Source organism: Pundamilia nyererei, unplaced genomic scaffold (genome assembly GCF_000239375.1).
Source record: "Pundamilia nyererei isolate P.nyererei 1_Seehausen unplaced genomic scaffold, PunNye1.0 scaffold00220, whole genome shotgun sequence".
NCBI lineage: Eukaryota > Metazoa > Chordata > Actinopteri > Cichliformes > Cichlidae > Pundamilia > Pundamilia nyererei.
This window is the reverse complement of record NW_005187621.1, coordinates 909,786-935,746: the sequence shown is the minus strand read 5'-3', so window position 1 is coordinate 935,746 and position 25,961 is coordinate 909,786. Positions and strand designations below refer to the sequence as shown.

General features: G+C 42.8%; 1 protein-coding gene across 10 annotated transcripts in view; it reads right to left on the bottom strand.

Moving 5' to 3' along the window:
* The window catches only part of LOC102193141 (CLIP-associating protein 1-A-like), a 39,804-nt gene that overhangs the window by 5,576 nt on the left and 8,267 nt on the right, over positions 1-25,961 (bottom strand). For all 10 annotated transcript variants that reach the window (XM_013914734.1, XM_013914736.1, XM_013914738.1 and 7 more), the window contains exons 7-20: positions 24,603-24,700; positions 23,603-23,673; positions 8,456-8,590; positions 8,279-8,355; positions 8,080-8,172; positions 7,845-7,990; positions 7,588-7,723; positions 7,172-7,242; positions 6,333-6,392; positions 4,948-5,025; positions 4,660-4,827; positions 3,374-3,420; positions 2,902-3,105; positions 27-122 (exon numbers count right to left, since the gene is read on the bottom strand). In XM_013914734.1, the coding sequence (XP_013770188.1) occupies positions 27-122; positions 2,902-3,105; positions 3,374-3,420; positions 4,660-4,827; positions 4,948-5,025; positions 6,333-6,392; positions 7,172-7,242; positions 7,588-7,723; positions 7,845-7,990; positions 8,080-8,172; positions 8,279-8,355; positions 8,456-8,590; positions 23,603-23,673; positions 24,603-24,700 (1,480 nt within the window). The remainder of the gene's footprint in view (positions 1-26; positions 123-2,901; positions 3,106-3,373; positions 3,421-4,659; positions 4,828-4,947; positions 5,026-6,332; positions 6,393-7,171; positions 7,243-7,587; positions 7,724-7,844; positions 7,991-8,079; positions 8,173-8,278; positions 8,356-8,455; positions 8,591-23,602; positions 23,674-24,602; positions 24,701-25,961) is intronic.

Here is a 25,961-nt window from a genome sequence, read left to right as displayed (position 1 = left end):
ACTAAAAAAGCAGCAGAGTTACTCACGCTGGGACTGAGAGACGACTTTCCCTCGACTCCGGCCCCGTGTGTCTGTCACTGACGGACCGTTTCCTGAGCTTGTCCTCCTTGTTCGCACTCGACCTGCAGAGGCAGAGACGCAGGAAGACAAAAGCTCAAACACACTGAAGTCTTAAGACTGCTGTGACACTTCCTACATGTGTGCTTCATGCAGCAACAGAGGGACTGAGACTGAAGGGAGGAAAACCATACAGATCATCCTGAAGACCAGAGAAACACAGAGTCTGTCATCCATGAACACGAGCTTTAAATCCATAAAGACAGCGGACGGTAACATTAAAGGTGTTTTTGTGGGTAGCAGGGGTCACATGACAAGCGTTTATTGGTCACTGAGAACAAATTGTTTCTCTAATCTCTCAGCTGCCAGATTCAAATGTGGAGACAGAAACAGATGGAGGAGATATAAAGACGCCACAACATTTACAGACTCGGAGAGGAATCTGTGCCTCATGCAGACGGAAGTCTCAACACGTCACCAACAACCTTTCATTCCGGGTTAACGAGCTGTAATGTGAGTGAACTGGTGCAAAGACTCAGGAACAATTACGTTATAAAGTTCACAGTAAAGGAGAGACACGTATACACACACATAGTAAATACAGCTGGCGTTGGTTGGGAGTCCCGCCTAACTCCATCTGGGTGACATGTCCTACATTTGGGTCCACTCAGCGCCCCATCACCTCCTCCTCTCCTACATTAGGAGCTCTGTGTGTCTATAGGCTGCTTCTGTTTGATTCGTCTGCCTGATCGAATACGAGCAGAGACACATGACTGACTGCAGTCCTGCTTTTGTACATGTCTGTAGATGCAAGTGTGTCCTCTGCTTCCAGGAATCACTAGAAAGTCTGAGCAGCTGCTTCATGCACTGCAGAGAAAGCTTTTTTCCCCTAATCTGTGGATACAAACATCCTGAGCTCTGACATAGAACAACAAAGGCCATGTCATAACAGCTGCACAAGCCAAGAAGTGGAAGAAAACAGAAAGCAGGACAGTTTTTCATGGTCTCCATGTTCGCTGATGGGCAGGTGTTACAGCCAGACGAGTGTCAGAGCCTGGGTGATAAAGCATCCACCAGTGCCCTCAGGAGGTCGGCACTGCTTCTGCTTTGGAGGCACAGCGAGGATCAGGAGACTCTTTTGTGTGTTTTTTTCTGTTGTCTTTTCAAGTATACATCAATCACAACGTGTGCCCGGGAAGCCTTCAGCCACAGTGTGCATCTGCGTCACAGCCAGCGATGAAGTGCTTTCTTCATCAGTAACTAGGCCCGTCTCTCTGTTCGCTTTCTGTCAACACAGACTGTGGAAGTTTAACATTGGCCGAGGCCACAGAGACGCACGTTTGTGAAGTCTTCCAAAAAAAAAGGCAGCAGGAAAATATCTGTAAGTCAGTTACTCACAGGCTGAAAGGTTCATGTGAACAGTAAAAGGAGCCACAACTGCACGTAAAGCTCAAACGATGGCTGCAGCGAAGAGTTTTAGGTTTATTTGGTTTCAAACTAGACACAAAGAAGTGAATTCAGCCTGCTCTGCAGCTGAGGGCTGAGTTAAAGGAGCCACAACAGCCACAACATCAAAGGCTGTTCCTCTTATTTCTGACAGATCTGACACCACCATGCAGGGATGTGAATTACAGGATGAAACCCTACCGACACCAGCACAGGAAGGTATTTTGTTTACTGACCACATGGAGAGCAGTTCAAGCCTCCACGTACTGACAGCCAGAGCGGGACTTCAGAGTCAGTGAAGTCTGAGCTGTTTGCAGGCCGACTAACAGAGGACTAACACTGCACTTCTCAGGACAGGAAACGCTGATTTTTTCATTCTGATGCTTTACATTTATCTACATGTCAAAACTACAGCTGAGGAGCAGAATCAGTTATTTACACAATCAGCTGACTCTGTTCTCAAGCAAAGAAAAACTGCATGTGATCGTAAAACAACTTCAGACTCAAAGCAGAAGGTACGGCGGGGAAAATCTCGTGCTGCTCACAGGTTTCTTTGTAACTCTGTCATCATATTTGTCTTTGTAACCGCACAGGTTGGTAGTTTTCCAGGTGTGTGTGTTTGCGTGTGTGAGAAACTGGAGTAAACCATGCACAGACAGTCCATGCGCTGACATTTCCATTACAGATGACCACCATTACAGAACTGATGGAGGTAAAACACCCACCACACCCACACAGCTTACCGTCTGTGTTAACAGACCACGAACCGTCTGACAAGCGAGCGAGGCCGGGAGAAACACAACAGGGTTTAGGGTCAACAGGTTAGGCTTTAGAGGGGCGGAGGAGGTGTGGTGGTGGGAGGGGGGCATACACAGCAAATTTGATTTGGATGGTGAGCTTATGATCAGATCAGATCAACCTGAGACAAATGCATGAACCGCCCACACCAATTTATTTATTTGAGATTGATTCAGTAATCGTATTATCAGCCAACATGACAATTATATAATGAAAAAATAGAAATAGCATCTTGATCCTGATCATAAGACCTGCTGCCTGAAAGGCATCAAATTATATAAAAAGCAGCAGAATCTGAAGGTGAATAAATGCAATTATTCAAAGTATTTGTTTGGGTTTCATTAGCACCAAACAGCAGATGGTGATTTTTTTTTACTACAAACTGTTATTTTAGTTTTTGTTGTGTGAACCTTTGAACCATCTTTTTGTTTTTTGTTTTTATAAAGTGTGCTCTGTGATTTTTGCATAAATCGGCCTGTGCTCGTGGTCGTGCTTTTAGGTTAAATACGTTGCTATAAGTGGAGCTGCTGGTCCAGTTTGCAGCTAGAAGCAACAGCTGAGTGTGGAGCAGGATAACTGCAACGTGAGCGGCTGTCTCACCCAGTGAAGCGTAGGATCCAGGAGGCAGCGCCGAGGCAGAGCTGAAGGGCGAGGCCGACGACGGCACAGTGGAGGGTACGGCAGGCATCCTCGTGCGGGCGGTGGCGCTGGCCGCAGCGTTTACGTCCACGTCGCTGCGGGAGCGCTGGAGTGAGCCGGGGGAGGAGGCGGCAGCCGGCATCCTGGAGGTGTGGGCGGGTTTGGCTGGAGAAGGACAGATAAAGTCAAACTGTTTAACGGCAAATCAACTTGATCAGAGGCAGATCAGATTAGATCACCTCTGGTGCCTTTTTTGCTTTAATAAATCGAATTTTCTTGCATTTAGGTGATAACAGAGCTTTTAATGAGGAACACACACTAGACAAATACGTGCTCCTCTTAAAGCTCAAAGAAAACATGACAGGAGATCATCTGCTGCATGCAGATTTAGGTTTTTCTAAATGAACAGAAGAGCCAAACAAACAGTCCTTACATCGGGCTGAGCTGTTCCCAACAGTGCTTTTTGCAGACAGAGGTCGACTGTGGAAGAAGCGAAAGAGAGAAGCTTGTTTAGAACAGCAAAGAAATGGTAAGTGTGAGATATCAACTGTCACAAAATCATTCAAGACTTCCCCCAAAAATCTGCCAGTGCTGCTCCTTTGTGTCAAAACAAAAGCCCTTTGACATGAGACTGAAACACTGATTGACCTGCATTTACAGCTGTGGAAAAGTATTCACTGTTTTCCTGATTTCTTTTTTTTAAACTAATAACTGGTTGTTCCACCGTTGGCAGCAAGAACTGCAAACAAGTGTTTGTGATAGCTGACAATGAGTCGTTCACATCACTGTGGAGGAATTCTGGCCCACTCTTCTCTGTAGAATTGTTTTCATTCAGACACATTGGAGGGTTTTCCAGCATGAACAGCCCGTTTAAGGCCAAAACATTTCAATCGGATTTAAGTCCAGACTTCGACTCGGCCACTTCTTCAGTGTATGAATTGATTACTTCTTCACACAGGGCGAGGTAGGTTGGATACATTTTACTTTAATAAATGAAATCATCATTTAAAAACTGCATTTTGTACGTATTCAAATGTGTGACAGAATACCACACTGTAATATCACGATCCCACCTCATCAGCAGGACGGCTTAGTTACATTAGTTACATTAGTTACATTAGTTACATTAGTTACATTAGTTACACTCTCTGCTGCTGTAAATCACATCTTTTAAAAAAAGACCATCTGTGACAAACAGCTCATCCGCGGCGCACACACACATCAACACAGCAGCTTTTTATTAGACGTGGACGGCACAAAGATCAATGAGGCCCTGAATATGTTAATGAGACAGGAGTCAAGTGACAGAGAGGAAAGAGACGGGAGCAAGAAAGTGATCTGCAAAGGCAGAAATTCATTCGAAGCGAATGAGCGGGCTGGTGTGGCAGCAGCACTACTGTATGTGACTACAGGACAAGTTTAAGCTTAAACCGCTTAATGCAGTCATTTCTATTCAGTCTATGACAGCAAATAGATCAATAATCAGTCCAGGAGCAGAAAACTACACATAGATTAGATGTTTCCATTATTTCTACATTAAAGATATGTTATTGGGTGAGAACTAGTCTTCCATCCTTGTGTTTTCCTCTTTGTGAGAAGATAAAGAGATGTGAGTTAGTCAAAAAACTAGATGAAGGGCCACAAAGACTAAAACCTTTTCTCCCTTTATGACTTTAATCAATAAACTGATCAATCGGGGAGGAGGAGAGGAAGTCTCACTTGAGGCTCTCCTGAGAAGAGGAAGAGGAGCGATCAGAGGCGGGCAGCGACATCAGACTGTCTCCGCTCCTCAGGTGAGCCTGCAGAGCTTTCTGATAGGACGACTCCAGGCCCTGGAACAGCTGCTCCGCCTCCCGGCTGAAGTGACTGTGGAAGCTCCAGTAACACCTGCAACATCAAGCCAGAGGGCCACAAACCTCCATTAGGGCACAGGCTGATAAACATGCTGCTTTTATGTCCTTTTCCTTTGTTTCTGTAGGTTTAAGGTGCGAGTGCGCTCAGACTTACTTTCTGGCCACAGAGCGAGCCTCAGCGTCTGCATCATGGATCCCTTTCTTTATAGTCTCCATTATAACTGTGCCGTGCCTGCAGGTGGAGGAGAACAGGAAAACTGTTTGTGTACCTGCTTTCATTGAGAGGCAAACAATGCTTGAACATGCGCGTGTTTATTTGTGTGCTGATTTCTTTTCTCTATCCTCAGTGCTCCTTGTTGTTAAGATGTGTTTTATACATACATACATATATGGTGTGGACAATACCCAAAGCCTTTCAGGCTGAAAATAAGCAGGTTTAGGGACACATGGTTAGCTGAATGAAACGTTTATAAAACTTTAGGGTTTTGCCACCCTAAAACCTTTCAAGTTTGATCTAGGATATTTTATTAATATTTATTATTTTATCAGCTTAATGACTGTTACAGCTGCTTCAGCTTTGCTGCCACTTTTGTGTCCCACTGAGATCACTGTGGCTCAAAGTTTCAGTGGCGTTAACATTAAGTACAGTCAGTGAAGATAAAAACAGGCCAAACTACTCCGTCATTCAGCATGGTCAAACTCAACCACCATGCATGCAGCACTATCTCACAGCTGTAATGACAGGAAGAGTCGCAGCCTGCACACGCCCCAGCATTAACTGCAGCAGTGACCTTTAAACTGCCATCTGCTGTGCAGCCTACACTCCATCAGCTCTGCTGGCACTTTAGTCTCTTACGGCTCTATTAATCAATATTTAGGGATGTTGCTCAGATTGTGCTGAATGTGCAACAGGAGGCAGTTGCATAGAGAACTTTACCAAATAAAGCACAAAGTGTGGATTTAAATCTGATGGAAAAAGTAAAACGATCACAGCTTGTGAACTTTTTTTAATAACAAAACCTAAAGAAAGGTACTGAGGTTCAAATCAAAGACCTAATTTTCTCAAATTAAAACATTTTTAGTCCTTTCTCTTAGTAAAACTGATTTGTAGCTCAATGACTCAGATCCGCACACAGACAGCCTCTGACTGAGTGATCGATGAGAACCAGAGCGCTCCCCTGACACTGAGGGGTCAGCTCGGGTTTCTCCCTGGCGGCGGCGGCTGCAGGAAGCAGCCGGGTGGAAACACAAAGAGCTTTTTGGTGGCAGACAGAGATCCCCCGGCATTGCCATGGAAACCGCTGAGACAGACCTTGACCCGGCCGGTGTCGCATTTCCTCACAAGGTAGCATGTAGCGCTCCGAGTGTCCCACAAATCACTGTCACTGCTATTGTTTTGTGTTTACTGCATGGCTCTCTGCGTATTCCACAGTTTACACACAGTTAGTGCTGAAGGCACGCCTCAGATACTACTAACCATTAATCCCACTAAAACTGAACCCCTGCCATCAGCTGACCCACTGTTCTATTTTTCCTCACCTCTCCAGACAGCTCGTCTGCCATTCCTGCAGCAGCAGGTCCAAGAACTCGAAGCAGCGCCTGCAAACAGGAAGAAAGCAATCAAATTATTTTTGAAATAATCATGAATATTAAAATCTAAATTAATGTAAAAATGAAGCAAGAAAGATATACATAAAAAATATTATAAAACAAATAAATATAAATAAGATTGAAATATATATAAAATAAAGCTAAATTAGAAAAAATATTAGAGTAAAATGAAAGAAAAAAAAGTTGATAAATTCACATTTAAAAATGTAAACAAATATTAATAAAATTATGAAAATATAACATAAACACATGAATATAAATGTAATAAAAAAGCTTAATTAAAAGAAAATACTGGGATGAAATTAAAACAAGACATGAGGAAATAATAATAATAAAACAAGTTTATAATTAAGAAAATAAATAAGTATTAAAATAATATCATTTACATAATACGGACTTACGGTATAAAAATTACTACTTATAAAATAAAAAAGGAAAAATACTTAAAAAAGAAATTACATATGTATGAAAACAAAAACAAAATATAGGAAACACAAAAATAAAGGAAAAAACTAAAAACACAATACTACATATACAGATAAAAAGAATTTAAACAAAGACAACATGAATCAAAAATAAACATGATAAAAAAATACCATCAACAATAATAAATTAATGATAAATATAAACATATAATTATAATAATAAAAACTATAATAAAACAAACTGAACTCAAAGAAACTGGAAAAAAATAAAACCACACTAAAATATTATGAAACAATTCTAAAGACAAAAACGATCAAAGAGAAAATGTGAGTGTGTCTCACCTTCGCACAGCCACAGATTTGGAGGTACAGTTGCTGGTGATGATGGGGATGAGGCGTGGGTAGTGTGTGTGCTGTTGAGAAAAAGGCAGAAGGAGCTCTCTTAATTTACTTCAGACAGACAAGCTCCTGCATTTGAATTCATTTAAAAAGAAATTTGTTCCATCTGACAACAGTCAAGTCTTTTCTTCTGGACATGAAATATGATTTGATCAAATTTTCTGTGAAATCCATCCTGTTATGACATCAGGCTAACATTGTTATGTCTGGAGAACATGTTCAGATCAGATAGAGCAGCTAAGTCAGACCATGCATGGATGAAGATTTAATAGGTTTAAAGTTAAACTTTTTCTTCCTTGAATGTCATAGTCAGTGATCAGCATCGAAACCGCTCGCAGCCTCTGCTTTATCGCACGTACTCTGAGGATGAGATGGATGGCGGCCACGCCGGACGTGGCCATGACTTTGGCACTGTTGGGGACCAGGTTGAGGAGTATTGGTATGATGGCCTCTGCTGCGTGATCGAACCGGTTGCCGAGCACTGACGACAGGTGTCTGATGGATGGAGAGGAAGACAGATGGATTCATTTCAGCTGTGCACTAATGACAGGCAGGAGGAGACGATCAGCCTGGTTTTATTTTCCTTTTCTTTTATCTTGTGAGCCATGTGCCTTACCCCAGAGTGATGCAGGCCTCCCTCACCACCTGAGATCGCAGGTCCTTGGCAGACAGCTTGAACGCCGCCTCCATGAGACGCAGCTGCTGCAGGAAGCCGTCGAACTCTGGTGCACCGGCCAGTAGCAGCGAACGCACTTTCTTCAGCTGGTGGAGCACAAAAAAAGTTCAGTACACACACACCTTCACTGATATTTCAAACTGAGGCGAGGGCCAAGGTCAGGACATGTCCTTACAGCTGCCACTCTCAGCTCCCAGTCCCGCTTGTCGTCCGACAGCACGTCACGAATCTTCGTCATGGCTTCCTCCACCTCCCTGTTAGAGTAGATCTGATGGAGGAGAGAGAGAGGAGAAGGTCCACACACGAGCAGGAGTCTTACTCCCTGCAGATGGAGACGGTCAGCAGTTTGAAGTACATGTCACATATGTACTAACCTGCACTGTGGGAACATCTTCAAACGCCTGGATGAAGTCCTCCTCATCCACGGCTCCAGCACTGGACCCGTCCCTCCCTGCAGAAAGAATTACAGATCCACAAAACGCAAAAACTGTCATCTTTTTTTTTTTTACATCCTCATGAATAAATTTGGGTGGAGATGCGGTGGTTCTGACCTGCAGACTTGCTGCCGGAGGCAGGGCGTCGAAATGAACCCATGCTCACCGCCTTCCTCCCGGACAGCGAGGTTCCTTTGGACGAGGACGAGGAGCGGCCGCCGTCCACCGAGTCATCGTCCTCGAAGTTCTTGTCTGTTGGGGAGGAAGAAAAGAGAGGGACAGTCATGTGACTGAACAACAAAGTTCTCACAAAGAAAAACGCCACTGCTGAGCATCCAAACAATGCGGCGCAGCAGGAGGACTCTGACATTTCTGCGATTGGACTTCAGCTGATGCAGAGGGCATAACTCGCATTCCTGTAACACCGAATTAGCGAGCTGGTAATGGCGAGGAGGGCAGCAGGTCAGAGACACAATGCCCTGACAATAAAGACAACAATTAGCCCTGTGTTCCCAGCCAGAGCGACCACAGGAGGACCGACTCACATCCTCAGGGCAACCATCTGAAAACTGACTACATTTATCCTCCACACTCTCAGATTTTATGATTATTATAAACAAATAAAAGCTTTGCTTCATCAGAGAGTCACACTGATGGCTTCCCTTATCTCCCCTGCTTGATACTGACACATTATCGCATACAAATGATCATTTATGAGACAATCCGCTGGTTTCAGACTCTCCAATGTGAATATTTGTTGCTGTCATACATCATTATAGATATGATAAATGGACACGGGTCATACTGAGTATTTTTATTACTTATCTTTAACAAACAAATGTTTTAGTCCAGCTAGTTACACACTGCTATAATGCCAAATATATATTTAATTATTGATGTCAGTGTATGTACACATAAACCCACTGAGCCTCAAAGTTCTTTACGTGCTCAGTTTTTTTCTACTCTCGGATCTGAACATGAGACTGATCCCAAAAAAAGAAGCATATATCCCTAATTATACAGACACCTACCTGCTGTTTACAAGGCCCCGTTTGGAAAGTAAAAAACGTTAGAGGAGGAGCTAAAGCGTGACAGCCCAGTATAAGACAAGTATGGATTATTTTGAATTGTGAATCATGCAAAGCTACGGTATCATAGTAAATGAATACACTAATAAAATAATTTGTTGCCCTTTAGAAACAGGAAACAATCATTCTGAGTAAAATGCAGCTGAAATATATATTATCAAAATTAATCATTAAGGGAAATGTGTTTGGTATAAACTGAATATATGCTAAATAGTACATTTCATTTGATCAGATTCCACTAAATTAAATATTTTACATTGTTCTTTTAAACTAAACTTACATGTAATCTAATTACTAATTAAAACCAGTTTTCTGAGAGTAAAGATTGTGGATGTGGAAATGAGCAGAGCACATGGCGATGTCTTTGTCTTCTCTTCCTGTCATGTAAAACAAACAGGCAACAAATCCTCACAATTCAGGGGCCAGATCTGGAGAATATCCAGCAAACCATCTGTTTCACCTCTAATCATTATAAATATAATCTATTACATTTGAACTGATCAGTAATTGAACCAAAATACAGCAACAAGAAGCAGCTGAAAGAGGCCCAGCCCTGTGCAGATGTCTCCTGCGGTGGACGCCAGAGCGCCACGTGAGCCCCCCTCAGCACAGGAATCTGCCAGGCCAGCAATCAATCCTTTTTCATTATTTAGAGTTTCAACACACACACGCACACACAAACACACACACAGAGCAGCAGGGAGCTGAGCCAACACATCAGTCATGTGACATCAGGTTGGAGGTCTTCCTCACAGCATAACACACTGTGAGTGTGTGTGAGGGAAAAACACAGCCTCACCTGTCACCTCAAGTTCAGCACGCTAACACAAACATAGCGCGACACCGAGAGAGGACCAGGACGGTGACAAACATGTTAGCACCAGATGAAAATCCAGCCACAGCAGCTCTGAAACTACAGCTACTAACAGCGTGACATAAGAAGACGTTTGGACGGCGCTTTGCTTTCTGTCGATCGATGAATTTAATCTTATCACGGCTTCTCTGAGAGGGGTATCATCATCACCAGTGTGATGTCTTACTGTTAAAAAGCCTTGTAAAAGCCTCGGGTGATGTTTCATAAGGAAAAAAGAAAAGCCTGCGTCGGTAAAGCTACTTTCTGATCAACAATCTGTTTTCATATGTTGCAGGTTGGACATTAGCCGGTCTTTAACCTGCTTGCTCCTAATTACAGGAGTCTTTTCTTTTTACTTTAAACATCGCGGCTTTGACTCAGAGAGGGTCATCTGTTAATCGAAACTCTGGAGGAGACATATGCCGACATATGTCAGCAAAGATAATGACTCGAGTGTGAGGTTAAAAGGGCTTAGGTACAGAATAAAGAGAGCACTTGTATGAGCGTGTGGGTGAATGAGGCTTATTGTAAGCAAGTACTATAAGTGCTTAAACTGAGTAGAAGATGACTGTAAAAGTACCAGTCCATTCAAACTCAACACAGGCACAGGCTCTTGAAACACACAGACGATTTCCAGCAGTGAGAATGTGTCTGAGGCAGAATATTTCCTGCTCAGACATGAAAATAAAAGATTGTTACCAAACGGTACAGAAAAGACGACAATTTCAGTGCATCAGTCCAAACAACCACCTGGCTAACAGTGAACCACTGAGGTTACATTTTAGACACAACCTAAAGAAGCACAGCTTTGAATCAAGCCTCATAATTCTTCAGTTCTAACCTCTGCCTGTTAAGTAAAGGAACAGACGTGACCATAAACATAAGAGTAAACAGGCCCTCGGTGGATTTCAGAAGTTACTTACTGTACTTGTGTGAGGATTCTTACAAATGCCAGAGACAAAGAAAACGAGGTGACAACAGCCCTCAAAGTGCACCACAGACATCATTTACAGAATCAGAGGAGGACGGGCGACAGAATGGAGCCTTTCACATCAGATTTAACCTTCACGGCTGAGTTTTTATCAGCTCGTCCTTCCACTCTGATCACACACAAGTAGATTAAAAGTTTCAGTGTTTACTCATCACACTTGCTCCTGCAGCTTCCTGACCTGAACCCTAACACACATCACTTCCTATGCATTGTCCACACAACAATCCAGCAGAGAGCAGGCCAGGAAAAGACAAAATCCTGCTGTGTTTACGATCGAGACCAGGCACACGCGTTCCCCCTGGAATCACAGCTGTACCCGCACCGCACCTTCATCACCGATCACGGCTGCAAATCGATATCGATATTTGATTTAGTCCAGAGGAAGAGGAGCTTACAGGAGCAGATCCGCCTGCAGACCAGTTTCCTCAGCATGCCGGCAGACAGGCAGGCAGACAGACAAGAGAGTCAGGTGGTCCTCTGCTCCTCTGTGCTCCTCACATCTTTTCCTCCAGCTGTGGAGGGAAAAGAGGGGAGGGAGAAGCCGAGCCTCCCCCCTCTCTCCTGTCAGGGAGCATGTGCTTCCAAACGCTCTTCCTCTGCGTCTTCGTCCTCTAATCCAAACACGCTCGCAGTGAGGACAGAGGATGGAGGAAGAGGAAGAGAGGGGATACAGAGGAGTGATAGAGGTGGGAGGGGAGGAGGGGAGGAGCAGACCAATGGGAGGAGGAGAGGAGGAGATGGGAGGGGTCGCTTAGGGGACAAACCCCTGCGGTTTCTGGAGCGGAGGCGGTGCTGGTGGGCGGCGCTAGAGATGAGGGACAGCTACGGAGCCGTGATGACTCAGGAAAGAGGGAGGAGGGTGGGAGGGTCGGTCTCTATAGGAAGCCGGTCCCCTGTCGGCGTTAACGTCAGGCGTGGAACCTCCACCAAGGTTCCTCCGTCAGCCCACAGCAGCAGCAGCAGCCTTATCTCAGCAAGGTCACTGCAGCTCCACACGTGTGAGAAACTTCACTGTTAGCGCTGAGGTGGAGCAGGAGGAGGCTGAGTGATGTCACAGAGCCTGAGTGTAAAATAACAGTTTCTAGCGTATGTCATCTGATCTGGACGAGACCCAACGCTGTTTTTAGGTTATACAGATTTATTGATATTATAATTGACTTATTATTATATTTGTGTTCTGACAGGAGCTGAGTACCGTAACTGTAGTACAGCATAGCTTTACTTTTTAAATCCCACACTAGACCCACTATACACGAAATCTTGTGACATAAAGTGAAATATGAGGATCAGATTAATCTGAGAAAGCGTGACTGAAGGCCTGAAGGAGGAGCAAATAAACTTATGTGCGATTAGAGCTCGGCCATCAGTGTGAAATCAATTTTGATGAAGTCGCATTAAAGGTGGACCTAAAATTAACTGCGCATAGAAATAATGATAAACCATCAGGTTTCTATTACGAAGTAATAATAAAAAGAGAAATTCTTCACGTTGTTGTTGAAAGGCCCGTTTTGTTTCACTTCACATATCTGTGTGATATCATATTCCTCTTTTAGGTTGTGTTGCGCTATTTTGTTCAAGCATTTGGCAAGAAGGGAAAATCCTCCTCACATTCCTGCTCAGATGTGACTGACAGAGCTGATCCTGTCCACTCATGACAGCTCTCGTGATTCCACAGCTCTCTGTTGTGACCGTTTGTCACAGAGAGCTGCTGAGGAGGGCAGGAAGTCAGACAGAGGAACGGCATAGAGCATCTGGTCTTTTTTCAAAATAAAAGACACCATGAAAAATACGTTTGCTTCTGAAGTTCTCTCAGTGCGATCTGAAGCTGCGAGAAGCACCCAGTTAACCCAGCACCATCACAGTGATGTAAGAGTTGGTTTTTCTTTAAGTCACCAAACAACACTGCTGGTCTGCATGGATGATGCTTTGAGCCCTGACTGCACAAACTGTAACGCCATCAAAGCATCACAATCATTCATAATCATGTCTGAGGAGAGCCTGACCTGCTGTGGTCTTCATCTCTGAGCTAACGTATCATACATAGACCAATACTGACCGACCTGCCCGCCCCATCGTGCCTCCAGACCTGCCACTGCTTCGTCCACCACTTTACACAGGCAGCCATCCAAGCCAGCCACATGGCTCACATGTGCAAAGACGACAAAGGTGAGCAGAAAATGTCAATTAAAGTCTCCAATATATGGCCATCGCTCCATTTCTTCTTCAGTTCAACTTTTCAGCCAATCAGCATTCAATCAACTCATAGATTCATCAACACGGGAGTACACGCTGTTGGCTTTGAATCATTTAAATTTCAACAATCCCTCTGTCTCAATCACAAAACAGACAACAACACGGTGCTATAAACTACAAACATGGCGCTTAAACCCTACATTACCCAGGCTCAGCACAAGGTTCATTTTCTTTTAGAAAGTAGATGAAAGAAGATGTCTCTTTTACAAACCTATAAGCCGAGCTCTGATTGGCTCATGGGTTTTCCTCCCAGAGACAACAGCAATCAATAAATAAACACCAACTGTTTCAACTGCTATGCTGATCAAAGATTCAGAGGTTTAGGACTGATAATCAAATTTAACACGTCGTTTTAAAGAGACCGAGAGTGTCTCAGAGTGACTTCAGTTGACTGTTAAATGCACCCTCTGAATGCAAGCAGAGCACCTCCACCTTTAACCCCTCAGGAGAAAACACACAGACACTCCCCCTGCTGTCACCGTCAGCTTCATTTATATTCATCAGCATAACCTTGAAGGTCAGACAGCAGAAACTGCTCAGTCTGGTTTAAACAGTTTTCCGATCAAAGGAGATACTCGTGCACATTATATGTCAGAAAGCTGCTCTGCTTCCACAAGATGGCACAGTTACCACACTTAATGCTGACAGTTAGAGCCATAACACATTTCCTTTCACATCCTCGTTCTTCTAGTACACGGGCAGGGAAACAGGAAGACAGCGCGGACATGCAGAAGGTCAAGAATAAAAATAACAAAATATCAGTTCTTCAAATACTTAAAACAGTTTAAAGAATCATTTCCTACATTTCTTACTCTTCTTCTTGCACTGTTGTCGTGTTTTTGCTTCATTTTTGAAATATCTAACAATCTCAGCGGCCTATAAATAAATGAACTGCCTCAACAAGTCTTCATTCATATAAATCTGTCCCTTCACGCTTTTTCACAGTGATGCAAAACAATAAGCCCTCAGTATCACTACATGCACATCCTGAATGTATGCTTAAGAAACACCATCTTGAGTTTAAACAGAGTAAACAGAAACGCTCAGAGGATGGACACAGGATGAAAAAAAGCACCAACACATAGTTCTTTACACACAGAGCAGCTCTGAGATGTGTCTAGAGTATCAGTCGGACTGATGACTCCCAAGGGTTTAATGCAAACTGCTCCACTGAGAGCAGGAGGACAGTTTAGGTGGATGTGCACTGGTGTGTTTTCTCAGTAAAGAGATCTCTGTTAGCGTCCCAGGACCTGGCGTCCACATATGTGGACATCACATTTTGGGTTGTCTGGACCAAAATACTAAATTGTGCTATACAAGGGCGTGATATCCACTTACGAGGACATTATACTGCCACTGTTTGAAATTTAATGTGAATGTCCTCATATGTGAATCTCATTTTTCTCAGAAACAAAAATCAGGTAAAAAAAAAAAAAAAACCACCTAATTCTTTGTTTTTACATTCATCAGGTTCCAATCAGCCCAAATAGCAAAGAGAAATTAAAAATGCATGCCATGGAAGAGTTCAGGTCTTACATATACATATGAAATATGTGTAGCTGTATTAGTATTTTTAAGCTTAGAACAGAGGCGGAGCTGCTTTCTTAGAACCAACAACATTTCTGAAGTGAAAGCTAAGACTACAACTTAGAGCCACGTTTTTCATTTCCAACAGTGAGTCAGCCCCCATAGACTCCCATGTTAAACTGTTAAATTTCAGCCTTCATAACAATCGCAAAGGAGGTGAATTTATTCCTAATTCACCTGTTCAGGTGTATCAAGGCTTAAAGTGTGTATTATTAGGGCGAGTGACATCTTTAACTGACAGAGTCAGCTGACAGTCCCTGAGCTGGATCTCTGGAGCATGTTGTTGCTTTCTGGAGCATTTTATATACAAAAAATTTAAAATATTTTACAATTTCACTGGTGTCAGTGGGCTAAATGATCCATCGTTTGGACCATTTGGGAGCCAAATCTCACATTTGAATGGCTTTACTTTGGGTTTTGTACTAACAGTTTCATATAAAGAGAGTTTTGGGAGATTACATGAAAAAAAGTAAATAGTGTTTGACATGTTAAATATGTGAAGTTCGCTGTTACTTTTACAGCTTTACCACAGAGATATAAACAACTGCTCCCACCTGACAGATCCACACTTACGACTAATAATCATAATCGAACAAATCTAACAAAGCGACTGTGACTAACTATGCACCTCCTCGCCACGCCAGGTCACAAGTTTCCCTCCTGGCAGCGTCTCACAGTCTTCGGGGAGCTTGGACACTGATGGGGTCTGACAGCTGATCGCCCCGATGCAAATGCACAAAATGACCGGGGAGGAGGTGAAGCGTTTACGAAGGGGGGTGTTACATCACAGACCTGAGAAGAAACCTGAGACTGGGGAGCGTGGGAGAACAGACTCACAGCGGGTTATCCCTTCCTGCACGGATGAAATCAGCCTTTTTAACCCCCCGCCCCGCCTTTGGAGGCTTCAGCATAAAAAAAAAACAAAACAACAATTACATGATCAGGCAGCCACAGGCTTAAGGTAACACTTCAACACCTCCCTGCCTTTCACCTGCAACAACAGTGGGAGGAGCGTTCCCACAGAAATCTCAGGCTTCGGTCACGTTTTCTCATCAGATTACAGCCAAGAACACACTGTGGAGTTACAGCGTGTCAGAAAACATGTCTCACCTTGAAAACACAAAGAAAAGCAGCAGATCTGTACATCTGAGAGGTCGAAGAGGTTAAGGTTGAATATTTTTGCTTCATATTGCAGCTCAGACTGCTGCTGGTCTGTGGATGAAGCTGAGGAACCACAAAGAGGCCTCTGCCATCTTCATTTTAATTCTCTCAAACTGAGACAAGAAGTGCTGGGAAAAGTTTGTGAACAATTTTTTATATTTTTGCATAAATACAAACTAAAACATCATCAAATTTTTAAACTAGTCCTGAAAGGCCCCCTGCATGCTGTCAGCCATCAGCAGTGTCTGCTTCATGCTGCGCTTCTTAAGCAAAGCTCAGTTTTTCCAGCTCAGTTTGATCTGCAAACAGATTAATTCATGTTTACTGAAGCAGAAAGTTAGAACTGCCTGTTTCTTTACCTCCGTTTTCTCCTGTTTCTTGGGATTAAACTGCTTTGAGTTACTGTCCCCATCCTTTTTATATATCACGCTTCACTGTTTAGACTCCTGTTTTAGCAGGAACTCAGACACATTTTCAGGCGGGTGTGCAACAAACAGATTCTAACTAAACAAACTGAATTCAAATGTTACACTTGGAAACCTCTTTATTATGAAAGGTCTGAACATGCGCAGCTATGTAGATGTTTGTGTGTCGGGTTTTGAGGGTCAGCCAGTCTTGATTCCTGTTGGGAGTGAACATTTCCTGTCTGGTGTCCTTGTGTCTTTGTGGAGAGGACGGTTCCTGTTGTGTCGTTGGACAAACCCTCAGAGCTCCAGTCAGATACTTTTAAAGTCTGGAAAAACTGCATCCCTGTTTGTGGTGTCAGAGGTCAAGGCCCAAACCTTTAAAATAACAACCGATCTTAACTGATCAGGTCAGTACTACAGCACCCAGCAGCGAGTTAGAGGCTGTGAGCCCTCGGTCTTTGTTCTTTTATTATTCTGTTTTCCAAACAGCCAGGGGAGTCTCTGCGCTGCACCGTGTCCTTTCTGTCTCTGCACGGCCTTCATTATTCACGAGCTTTCCAACTGTGCAACCCAAGTCCTGCTGGCAGCCTGTACCTGGCCTCGTCTGTCAGCACCTCCCACCTGCGGGACCTCCTGCGTCACGCAGCGAGGTCAGAGATAACACATGAAACCAAAAAAAATCCCAGAGCAGGAAAATGAAAGCGTTCGTCCCGACCGCAGATATGACGATCTGACGTGCAGATGGTTATTTATGCGCACTGTGTGAGCTGCGGGGCTTCGGTAAAACTATGTAATGAGATCACATGCTCAGGATCAATGTTAACATCCCTTCACTGTGTTATGGCTGCTTTAAGAATACAGCCATAAATCAATTATTCATTCATAAGGGTTTAAATGGACTTGCCTCGAGCTCTGTCTCTGATTTATAACAGCTCTAATGTACAGGAGAGCAAAGTGATCAGAGAAGCAATGAGATCTGGTTGATGTCAGTTTTTAAACCACTAACACTTTACCTCCTATTTATCTGCTTTTATGACTTCTTTAAGCCTCCTTTAAGAAACAGAACTTGTTTCAAATCAGGTTCAAGCCCGACTTAACAGGTAATCTTCCTTTGAGAAACGCGAGTACTTCAACAACAAGCAGAACAGAGGCAGAAAGCAGCGGTTTTCCTCAAATTAAAGCAGTCATTTCTCCCAGGATACTGGGAACGAGTGAAATGCTTCAGCAGGAGCAGAGCAGCAGGATTACACACATCAGCGCGCTTCAGCTACTTGTGGCATTCGGATCCTAATTATGATGTAATTATGAAGGATTACAGAAAAAGTCGTTTCGTTAATCAGCTCTCACATGAAGACAAACATGCAGCTCAGATCAGATGTCCTCCCTGAACTCTGCAGACGGTTACAGCAGGCCTGTAGGTTTCACAGAAAAATGCTCCGACTTGTTATTTACCTGCAAACGGCAGTCTGCTTGCAGAGGCGACACCGTCCCCTGTGGATCTGCAGGAGGACAAACGCTAGCGTCCTGTCAGCCACTCCGAGCTAACGCACTGCTGCCTGCCTCCTCCCTTCCCCTCCAACCCAGTCTTGTGACTGTAGGGACGACAGCTGACACTGCTCTTACAAAATAAGAGCCCTGGGCTCTGAGAGTAAAGGCACTTCTTCTTTGTGACTGACTCCCACTTTGTTTTATTATTCCTTTCTTTTCCTGCCTGTCACTCTGGTCCACTTCTCTGCTCTCTGTGACTCCTGTCCCTGTTTTCCAGGTCAGTGTGAAGTTTCCTGCTCCTCTGCTGTGCGGCTGAAACACACTGATGAACACAAAAACCTTCCTAATTAGTTTTTTTTAAGTGACACCTTTCCCTGAAATAGATATTAATAGTCTGGCCGCTCTGTAATCTTCACCAGTCTTCATCAACAATCAGGCCGCGTGTCTGAGGAAAGTGAAATAAGTCCTCCGTATCAGTTCAGCTGACAGACAGGGCCCAGCACTACACACAGGAGTGAGTCTTTATCAATGTCAGGACTCGTTTAGTCATTAGCTTTTCAGTCAGCTTTTAAATGTGACATCATCACTTCTGAAGAGCAGTTAATGTCATCAGTCCAGCTTGTCTGCTTGCCAGCAGGATTACTCAGTAATCAGAACAGATCTGCGGGAGAATTTGATCAGAGCTCAGTGCGGTTTAAAGTGATCAATCTTTGAAGTGCAGCTCAGAGTCCAGTAGTTTTTGGAAGGATCCATTACAACACTGCCCTGTGAGACATCAGCAAACTGAAAATTTTCCAAGAGCTTTGCAAAAACAAATCACACTGAAATAAGAAACACTGTCTGCTTTTGTCTTGAAGTTCTCAGGAAGATATCACAATCTAATCCAGATCCAGAGATCCTTCTGGATCCAGGGGTCAGTGTGGTACTAGATTTCATTTACTCGTGCATAATGCCCATTTATGTTCATTGGATGGTCAGAAAATAACAGAAAAATACACAGATTTCTGTCAGGTAATGTAACACGGACTCATTACAGGTGCTGTGTAGTTAGCAGTCATGTTTACGTCACCTTATAAATTAATCAGGATAAACTGTTTACTAAAACCAGAGAGACAAAGTGATTCTCAATGAGTCAGATTTAGTGAAGATGTAGAAAAGTCAGAGTTTCATCTCTTGTGTTTCTGTTCCTGTTACCTGAAACAAACCTGGTTATTTCACTTCAGTTTATTATATTTATACACTTAGATAAATGAATGTGCTGTGTGATGAAGTTTCTTTTTCTTAAAGATTACATCTGAGCAGACTTAAGGTTTATAAATATGACGTGTGTCAGCTGCTGTTTTTTCTCTGTATGTAATCATCTGTAAACACTGGGTTTTGTGGGCCTCTACATGAATAACAAATACGCGTTTCCTTCTGTTGCAGTAACGCTGAAACATCTTGGGACATGTTTGACCTCAAATATGGCAGATATATTCATTAACAACAAAACCTGGGATGAATGATCATCAGGCTTTCCTAAAGGAAGGTGGTTGTGCCTTTTCTTTTCAAGGCTGAGCACCTCCTGAGATGAAAGCTGACCCATGTGACCACAGAGATGGAGCGAGGTAACGAGTTCATGAGACCATCAAACCAGTTTAATGTGACTCGCTCCGGTCTGCTAACCATAACCTCTGTGCACAGATCACACAGAGACAAACAAAACACACCTGCTCAGAAACAATATTCATCCTCTTTAATGACTGCTCAGCAGTCTTCCCTGTCCTGCCACACAGCCATAGCACTAAACATAAGTAGCTGCTTTTCACTGTGTAAACTGTCCCGTCTGTGTTCTGCAGGGTCACTTTTCCTGCAGCGAAGTGACTGAAATCTGCTCATTTCAGTCCACAGGAACAAAGAAGGCACTCGGGTTTCCTTCTCACTGAAAGACAGCACGCACAGCTTTACACCATGGAGAGGGCTTGCCAGCAGAAACACTGAGACTCACTGATGAGTACAACGTGTACTTTCTCTCACTTTTAGATTTACAGCCTCCATCTGAATCCCACAGGACCAACAGAGACAAAGAGAGGAATAAATCCAATTAGCAAATTAAATCTTTTTAATGGGCCACAGAATTGATATGTGGGTTTTTAATTTTTGTATGAACTTATTTTTATGAGCAAAATATTATCAGAAAGTGAAAATTACAAAATTCAAACATGCTTCCATGCCAGGACATCCCCGGATATAATTGCACGTTTGCTGTAAAACATGTGTAAGGAACTTTGTGTGCTACCTTAAAAAGCGAACACCTTCTTCAGTGGGAAAGTCTTTCCCCTCAGTTCCTCCTTATGAAGCAGAAACTTCTTATAACTGAGCAGAAACTATTGAAAAGAGCATTAATGGTGTCACACATTACTGGGCCTGTGTGTGTTTCAGACATCTGAGCCACATCTCTGATTTCTTAAAGCTCCTCAGGCCTTTATGACGCAGTCAGCATTATAGAAATGAGACAGGTGGTCTCATCTGCAGTACAAAGAAATCACAGTTATCTTAGTTATTAACTGTAATCTTGATTATTTAGCATCATTACTTATTAACTTACCAAACACCAAGTGTTTGTTATGTGAAAGTGAAAAGAGAAACCACTAAATAAACAAACAGAAGAAATGGGTATGCACACAGGACCATCTGTTATTGAGTCAGGCGTCTAGGCTAGCGAGTGTTTCAGAAAAAGCCCACTTTGAAAGGGCGACCACTGTTCGCTATTGGCCGTCAGAGTCCAGATGGACAGATGAGTGGAGAGCCGACCAGCCAATCAAAACTTTGGTCAGGCATCACCAAAAAGGACCCGGAGAGAGATCGGAGACGAAGGCAGCTCTACCAGTTAATAATCCTTCACAGGTTAACTTACATAAACATCTTACTTCCTCTAAGCAGATCTTGTTCACCAAAATCTTTCCATCTATTCATCACCAAACCAGTCCAAACACGTCTTCATGACTTGTTCCTTTCAAGAAATTCATAAATGTTGGTCTTTTTTTTCTTTTTTCTGATCAAAGGACACTCAAAGTGTATCAGTATCATTTTACTTGAAGACAGAGAACTGCAGCTGTTTTCTACTGATATGTCTAACAAGGTTTCCTGTTTTCTGCACTGAAACACAAGACAAACTCAGAGCTTTGTAGGGAAAAAGAACAGACAAAAGAGAAACTGTTTTATTTCCAGTTTTATCTCCATTATCATGCTTTCATAATCACTGAAAGCCAAGATTATAATTAAGATTAACCTCTGATTAATGGTCCAACCCTAGATTCGGATGTTCTTTATCTCTGGATGTGAAAACATAAACTGTGTGGATAATATCCTGCTCGCTCACAGCAGAAACCATCAGGCTTCAGTTTTCCTCAGCTTTGCAACTTTGTAACTTGATATGAACTCTTTGTTAACTCTGTATTATACTTTTTAAAAAACATCGCCCAGGAAGCTAAATCTGTGAAAACATCTCGATAACGTCTCAATCATCCAGGTAAGGAAGTCCCCAAAACACGAGAGGAATGAGAAGCACCAGCTGAGTATAGTGTGAGAGGACAAAGTGACAGCCCTGTTTGTAGTTTTCTCCCTGACTGATTGATTTTGTGCATAAACACAGATGAAACCACAACACAGAGATTATCTTTGACTTATAAAAACTATAAAAAAAACCAGCAGCGCTGGAAAACACTGGAAATATTTCCTGCTACCCAAAAGCAGCATTCAGGACTTTCCATGGACACACTCAGTACATATAAACCATAAACTGGGTGCAAGTCAGCTGGTGATCAACAGGAGTAACTCGGATGCTTCTGGATTTATTTATGAGGCTATCATGGAGTTCAGTAAGTGTGCACATACAGGGCTCTAGAGTGCGACTTAATTTGATCACATATGCAACTTCATTTCGCAATGGTGCGACAAAAAAGAATCCTCTCCAAGTCTGAAAGTCTCTGCGTGGTCAACAACAGACACACATTCTGCCCATATCGTGGTCTAAACCAATAAGAGATAGTCAGGGGCGGGACCTCTCTGATTGGCCTGATTGGTCCCACACACGTGTATGTTTGAAAGTGCAGGCAGATAGAGAGAGGTGAGTAGCTTTAATAAAGCGATATCGATTCATTAAATCCTGAATCTACTTTTAAATATAAACGTATTTTGCCAGAAACGCCAAAATCTTAAAATTCACAAAACTATTTGAAAAACAACCAAACAGCTAAAACAGCAAATGAGAGCAGAATCAGTGAGATGTCGGCTTTTTTTTTTTTTTTTTCAAAAAAAGACCTCTGACAAGAAAGTCTCATGTCTGCTGTTTAATAGCACAGACATGTAAACTTTTTTAAATAAAGCCAAATTGCAAACCGCTTAGCTGTGTCTCTAATAGAACCTCTGTAACTTTGCTCTGCTTCACTTCAGCAGCATCTTTATATGTTCACTCATGGTTTTCTTCAGTTTTTGTTCTACTGCAGAATATTTTTAAGCTTATCTGCTATAAAAAGCCAGGCCAGGAAAATATTCTTCATGTTTTTCTGTGTTTTATTCTCAGTTACTTTGACACAAAGGCATGTGGTGTGATGCTTACACCTCTGATAAAGTCTCACAAGTGTCAGTACTGATAAATGATCAGAATTATAGTATTTCTGACTGTCTGAGTCAAAATTGAATGGAATTGAATCGGGACTTTATTAATCGGAATCGAATGCATTATAGTGAAACCAGTGATGATAGGCAGCCCTAGTGAGAAGCCTAGGCCTGACATAAGTGGATGTAGCTGTGGGTAATGAGAAAAGATGAAAAGACCTATTGATAATTTTTTTGTTAAGTTAAGGCCTGACCCATCAACCTCTGAAGGCTGAAAAAGCACAGTGTATCCAGAAAACACATTATATGAAGCGATAAATGCACTGCCTATGTGTCCCCTCTCCCCACTGCCTTTCAGCAGCAGGCAGCAGCAAACAGGTCGTCAGAGGAGGCCGAGATGATGATTAAGTTTAACATTGTCTACAATATTGTACTTTAAGCACAAGCACTTTTTGAGTAACTTCTCTTTCTTGTAGAAATGTTCTCTAAATAAAGACAAGATCAATATTGTCTGTATGGACAGCAATTTAAAAAATAAAATAAAAAGTGAACATGTAAAGCAGTGGGGTTCAAATGCAGTTGAAAAATTTGGGTGCACCTAACTTTTGTGCTGGTGCTCCTAAAAAAAAAAGTAAGTCTAGAGCCCTGACATGGACAGACAAATTTGGTGCAGTTTGGGAGGGTCACATGTCGCGTGTCTTGAGGCTGCTTTCAACAATCGACAATAGTAAATATTAAATAAACAAATTAACGCTGCCATGACAACAGAAGCATCATCATAAAACTGCCCCTGGCACCATAAACCAAACTGAGCTCATCAAACGCTGCAGGACTTACCCGACAAAGGTGACAGGACCATGTTCCCCGACCTCTGGACTTCATCGAACTTACTGAAGATGACGTTCAGCCTGCACACAGAGACGGAGCAGACAGTCAGAAGCAGCTGGTGTTATGATGTCAGGAAAGCACCAAGTTAAAAAAAAAAAGAGGCCTTGCTGGCTTCAAGCGTGCAGAGTGTCCTCTGAAAAACAGAAAACTGGCTCATTTCAGGCTCCTGGGAGAGCGTTTAAATAGGCCAAAGTAACAGCACAGAGTCTACAGCCTCCAAAAATACACAGACGACGGCAGATATTATTAGAACAAACACCAAGAACCACAATGTCACTGTCACATCTGCTGACCTGATGGAGGAGGAAGCACCCATCACTCAAAGGACGAGCTTTATTGATAACAGTCAGTTACTGTTTGTGTGATTAAAATGAAAACTATTTCCTGATTATTCAATTAATAACTTAATTATCTGCCATTTAATCAGACACTGATCATCAGATTAAAGCTGAAGTTAAAAGTCAGTTAATTAATAAGACCATCACTGCCAATCTAAGCAGTGAAAAACCCAAACATCTAACCACAGGAGCCTGAGATGAAGCATTCCCTCCTCTGAGTTTTCACTAATTCACTTTGCTTGTTGAGGTTTTTCATTAACAGCTGTAACTTCCAGCAGACAGCCACTCTTCCTCTATAGCTCTATCTCATTACTGACATAAAACACATGTAAGTGAAACTCTGGCGTAACAGGACACTCTGCTGATTAATGAGGCTTCATAGATTTTCTAATATTTCTAGATTAAATAACCAACCAATCAATCAATAAAAAACTAATCAGAAACAGTGTTTTTAAAGGGCTGTGAATGCCTTTCCTTCTAATGTGAAGAACAGTTATTCAAAAGGCTGTCACTTTTCTACATGTAACTGAGTAATGTGAGTGTGCAGTGCACCACCAGCAGTCCCACAGAGCCCTTCACATGATGAGATTTACAGGGAGCTTTGAACGCACCGTGACTGAGGCAGGCCCTTCTTTCCCAGGTCGATCCGCACTCGCTCTCCGACGTGCCGGTAGATCTCCACCAGGCAGTTCATGGCGCCATCACGCACCTGTGGGCCGACAGGTAAACACATTACTTGAACACAAAGAGCTTGCTTGGTTTAAATCATCCTGAATATGTGGTCGACACTTTAAAAACAATTAAAATCATCTCCCATGATGCTCTTTGGCTGCTGTCACAGCAGAAAAACACATGACTGTGATGACATGTTTAACGCTCCAGGTGTCTTTCTTTCTTTACTTTGTGTCCTGGTGCAAATCCATCTGTGTGTGTATCAGCATTTACAGTGACGTGTCCACATTGATGTTCTCACTCTTATTTTGAAAGAAGCTCTACGTTACACCGGTTTAAATCGTTCTCTTTGTTTTCGTCTAGATGCAGATTAAAAGCAACAATAAATACACACCGACTTTAAACTAAACATCTGAACTGTGTTCAAAGCTGTGACTTTTTTCTCTCTGCAACTGGTTAGTGATGAAATCAAACAAAGACTATAGACTTTAAAATCTGATAAGGGTAGCTGAAGGCCTCACTGAGCATGCGTGAGTGTGTTTGGCTTTGGAAAGGGAAGTTCATGGGCACGGCTTCCTGTCCTGAGGAGGAAGTGCGATTCCGGCGATGACGAACCAATCAGTAAACAGCAAACAGAGAGGGGAGCAGACAGATGATAGCTGAGGATCCTGATGCAGAGCTGGAGGATCACAGACTTCATCCCTGTACAGCGGTGTGGGTCTGACATCAGCTAAAGCAGGTCTGGTGTAGTGTAATGTTTGAACTCCACCAGCAGAGGGCAGTCAAACACCAAGATTACTGCAAATTAAAGAAACTGTTCTCCAGCTGGATGTGGAGGAAGTTGGCTGACCTGCACAGTACAGCTGTTTAAAGCCATCACACGACTGCCGCTCAGCTGCTGTCCTGAGTGTTAAGTCCTTTCACTTGTTTCTGAAGCACTCCAGTATGTAAGTCTCAGATACTGACTGCATATGAACCACTACAGCCCCTCAGGCCTGCTAATCTCTGCTAGATGAGCCAGAGTTTAGCAGTAAAATGATGACTGGTGAGGGGGTTTTAAGTTTTCACACAGCGGCTGGAAGCAGCAGAAATCTTTCAACCTAAAACATCCTCAGCCTTACTTTATTAAGTAGCAGCTTGTCTTTTTAAGACAGCATTATTCTTTTCACTGATTCACTGCTGAATTATTGCACATTTTAATATATTTTCTGTCTTTTTAAAGTAATTCATCTAGCGTTATCTGGTTTGATGTGAGAACATGTCTGAAGCGGACATTTTCCAACTTCCTGTGGAAAACA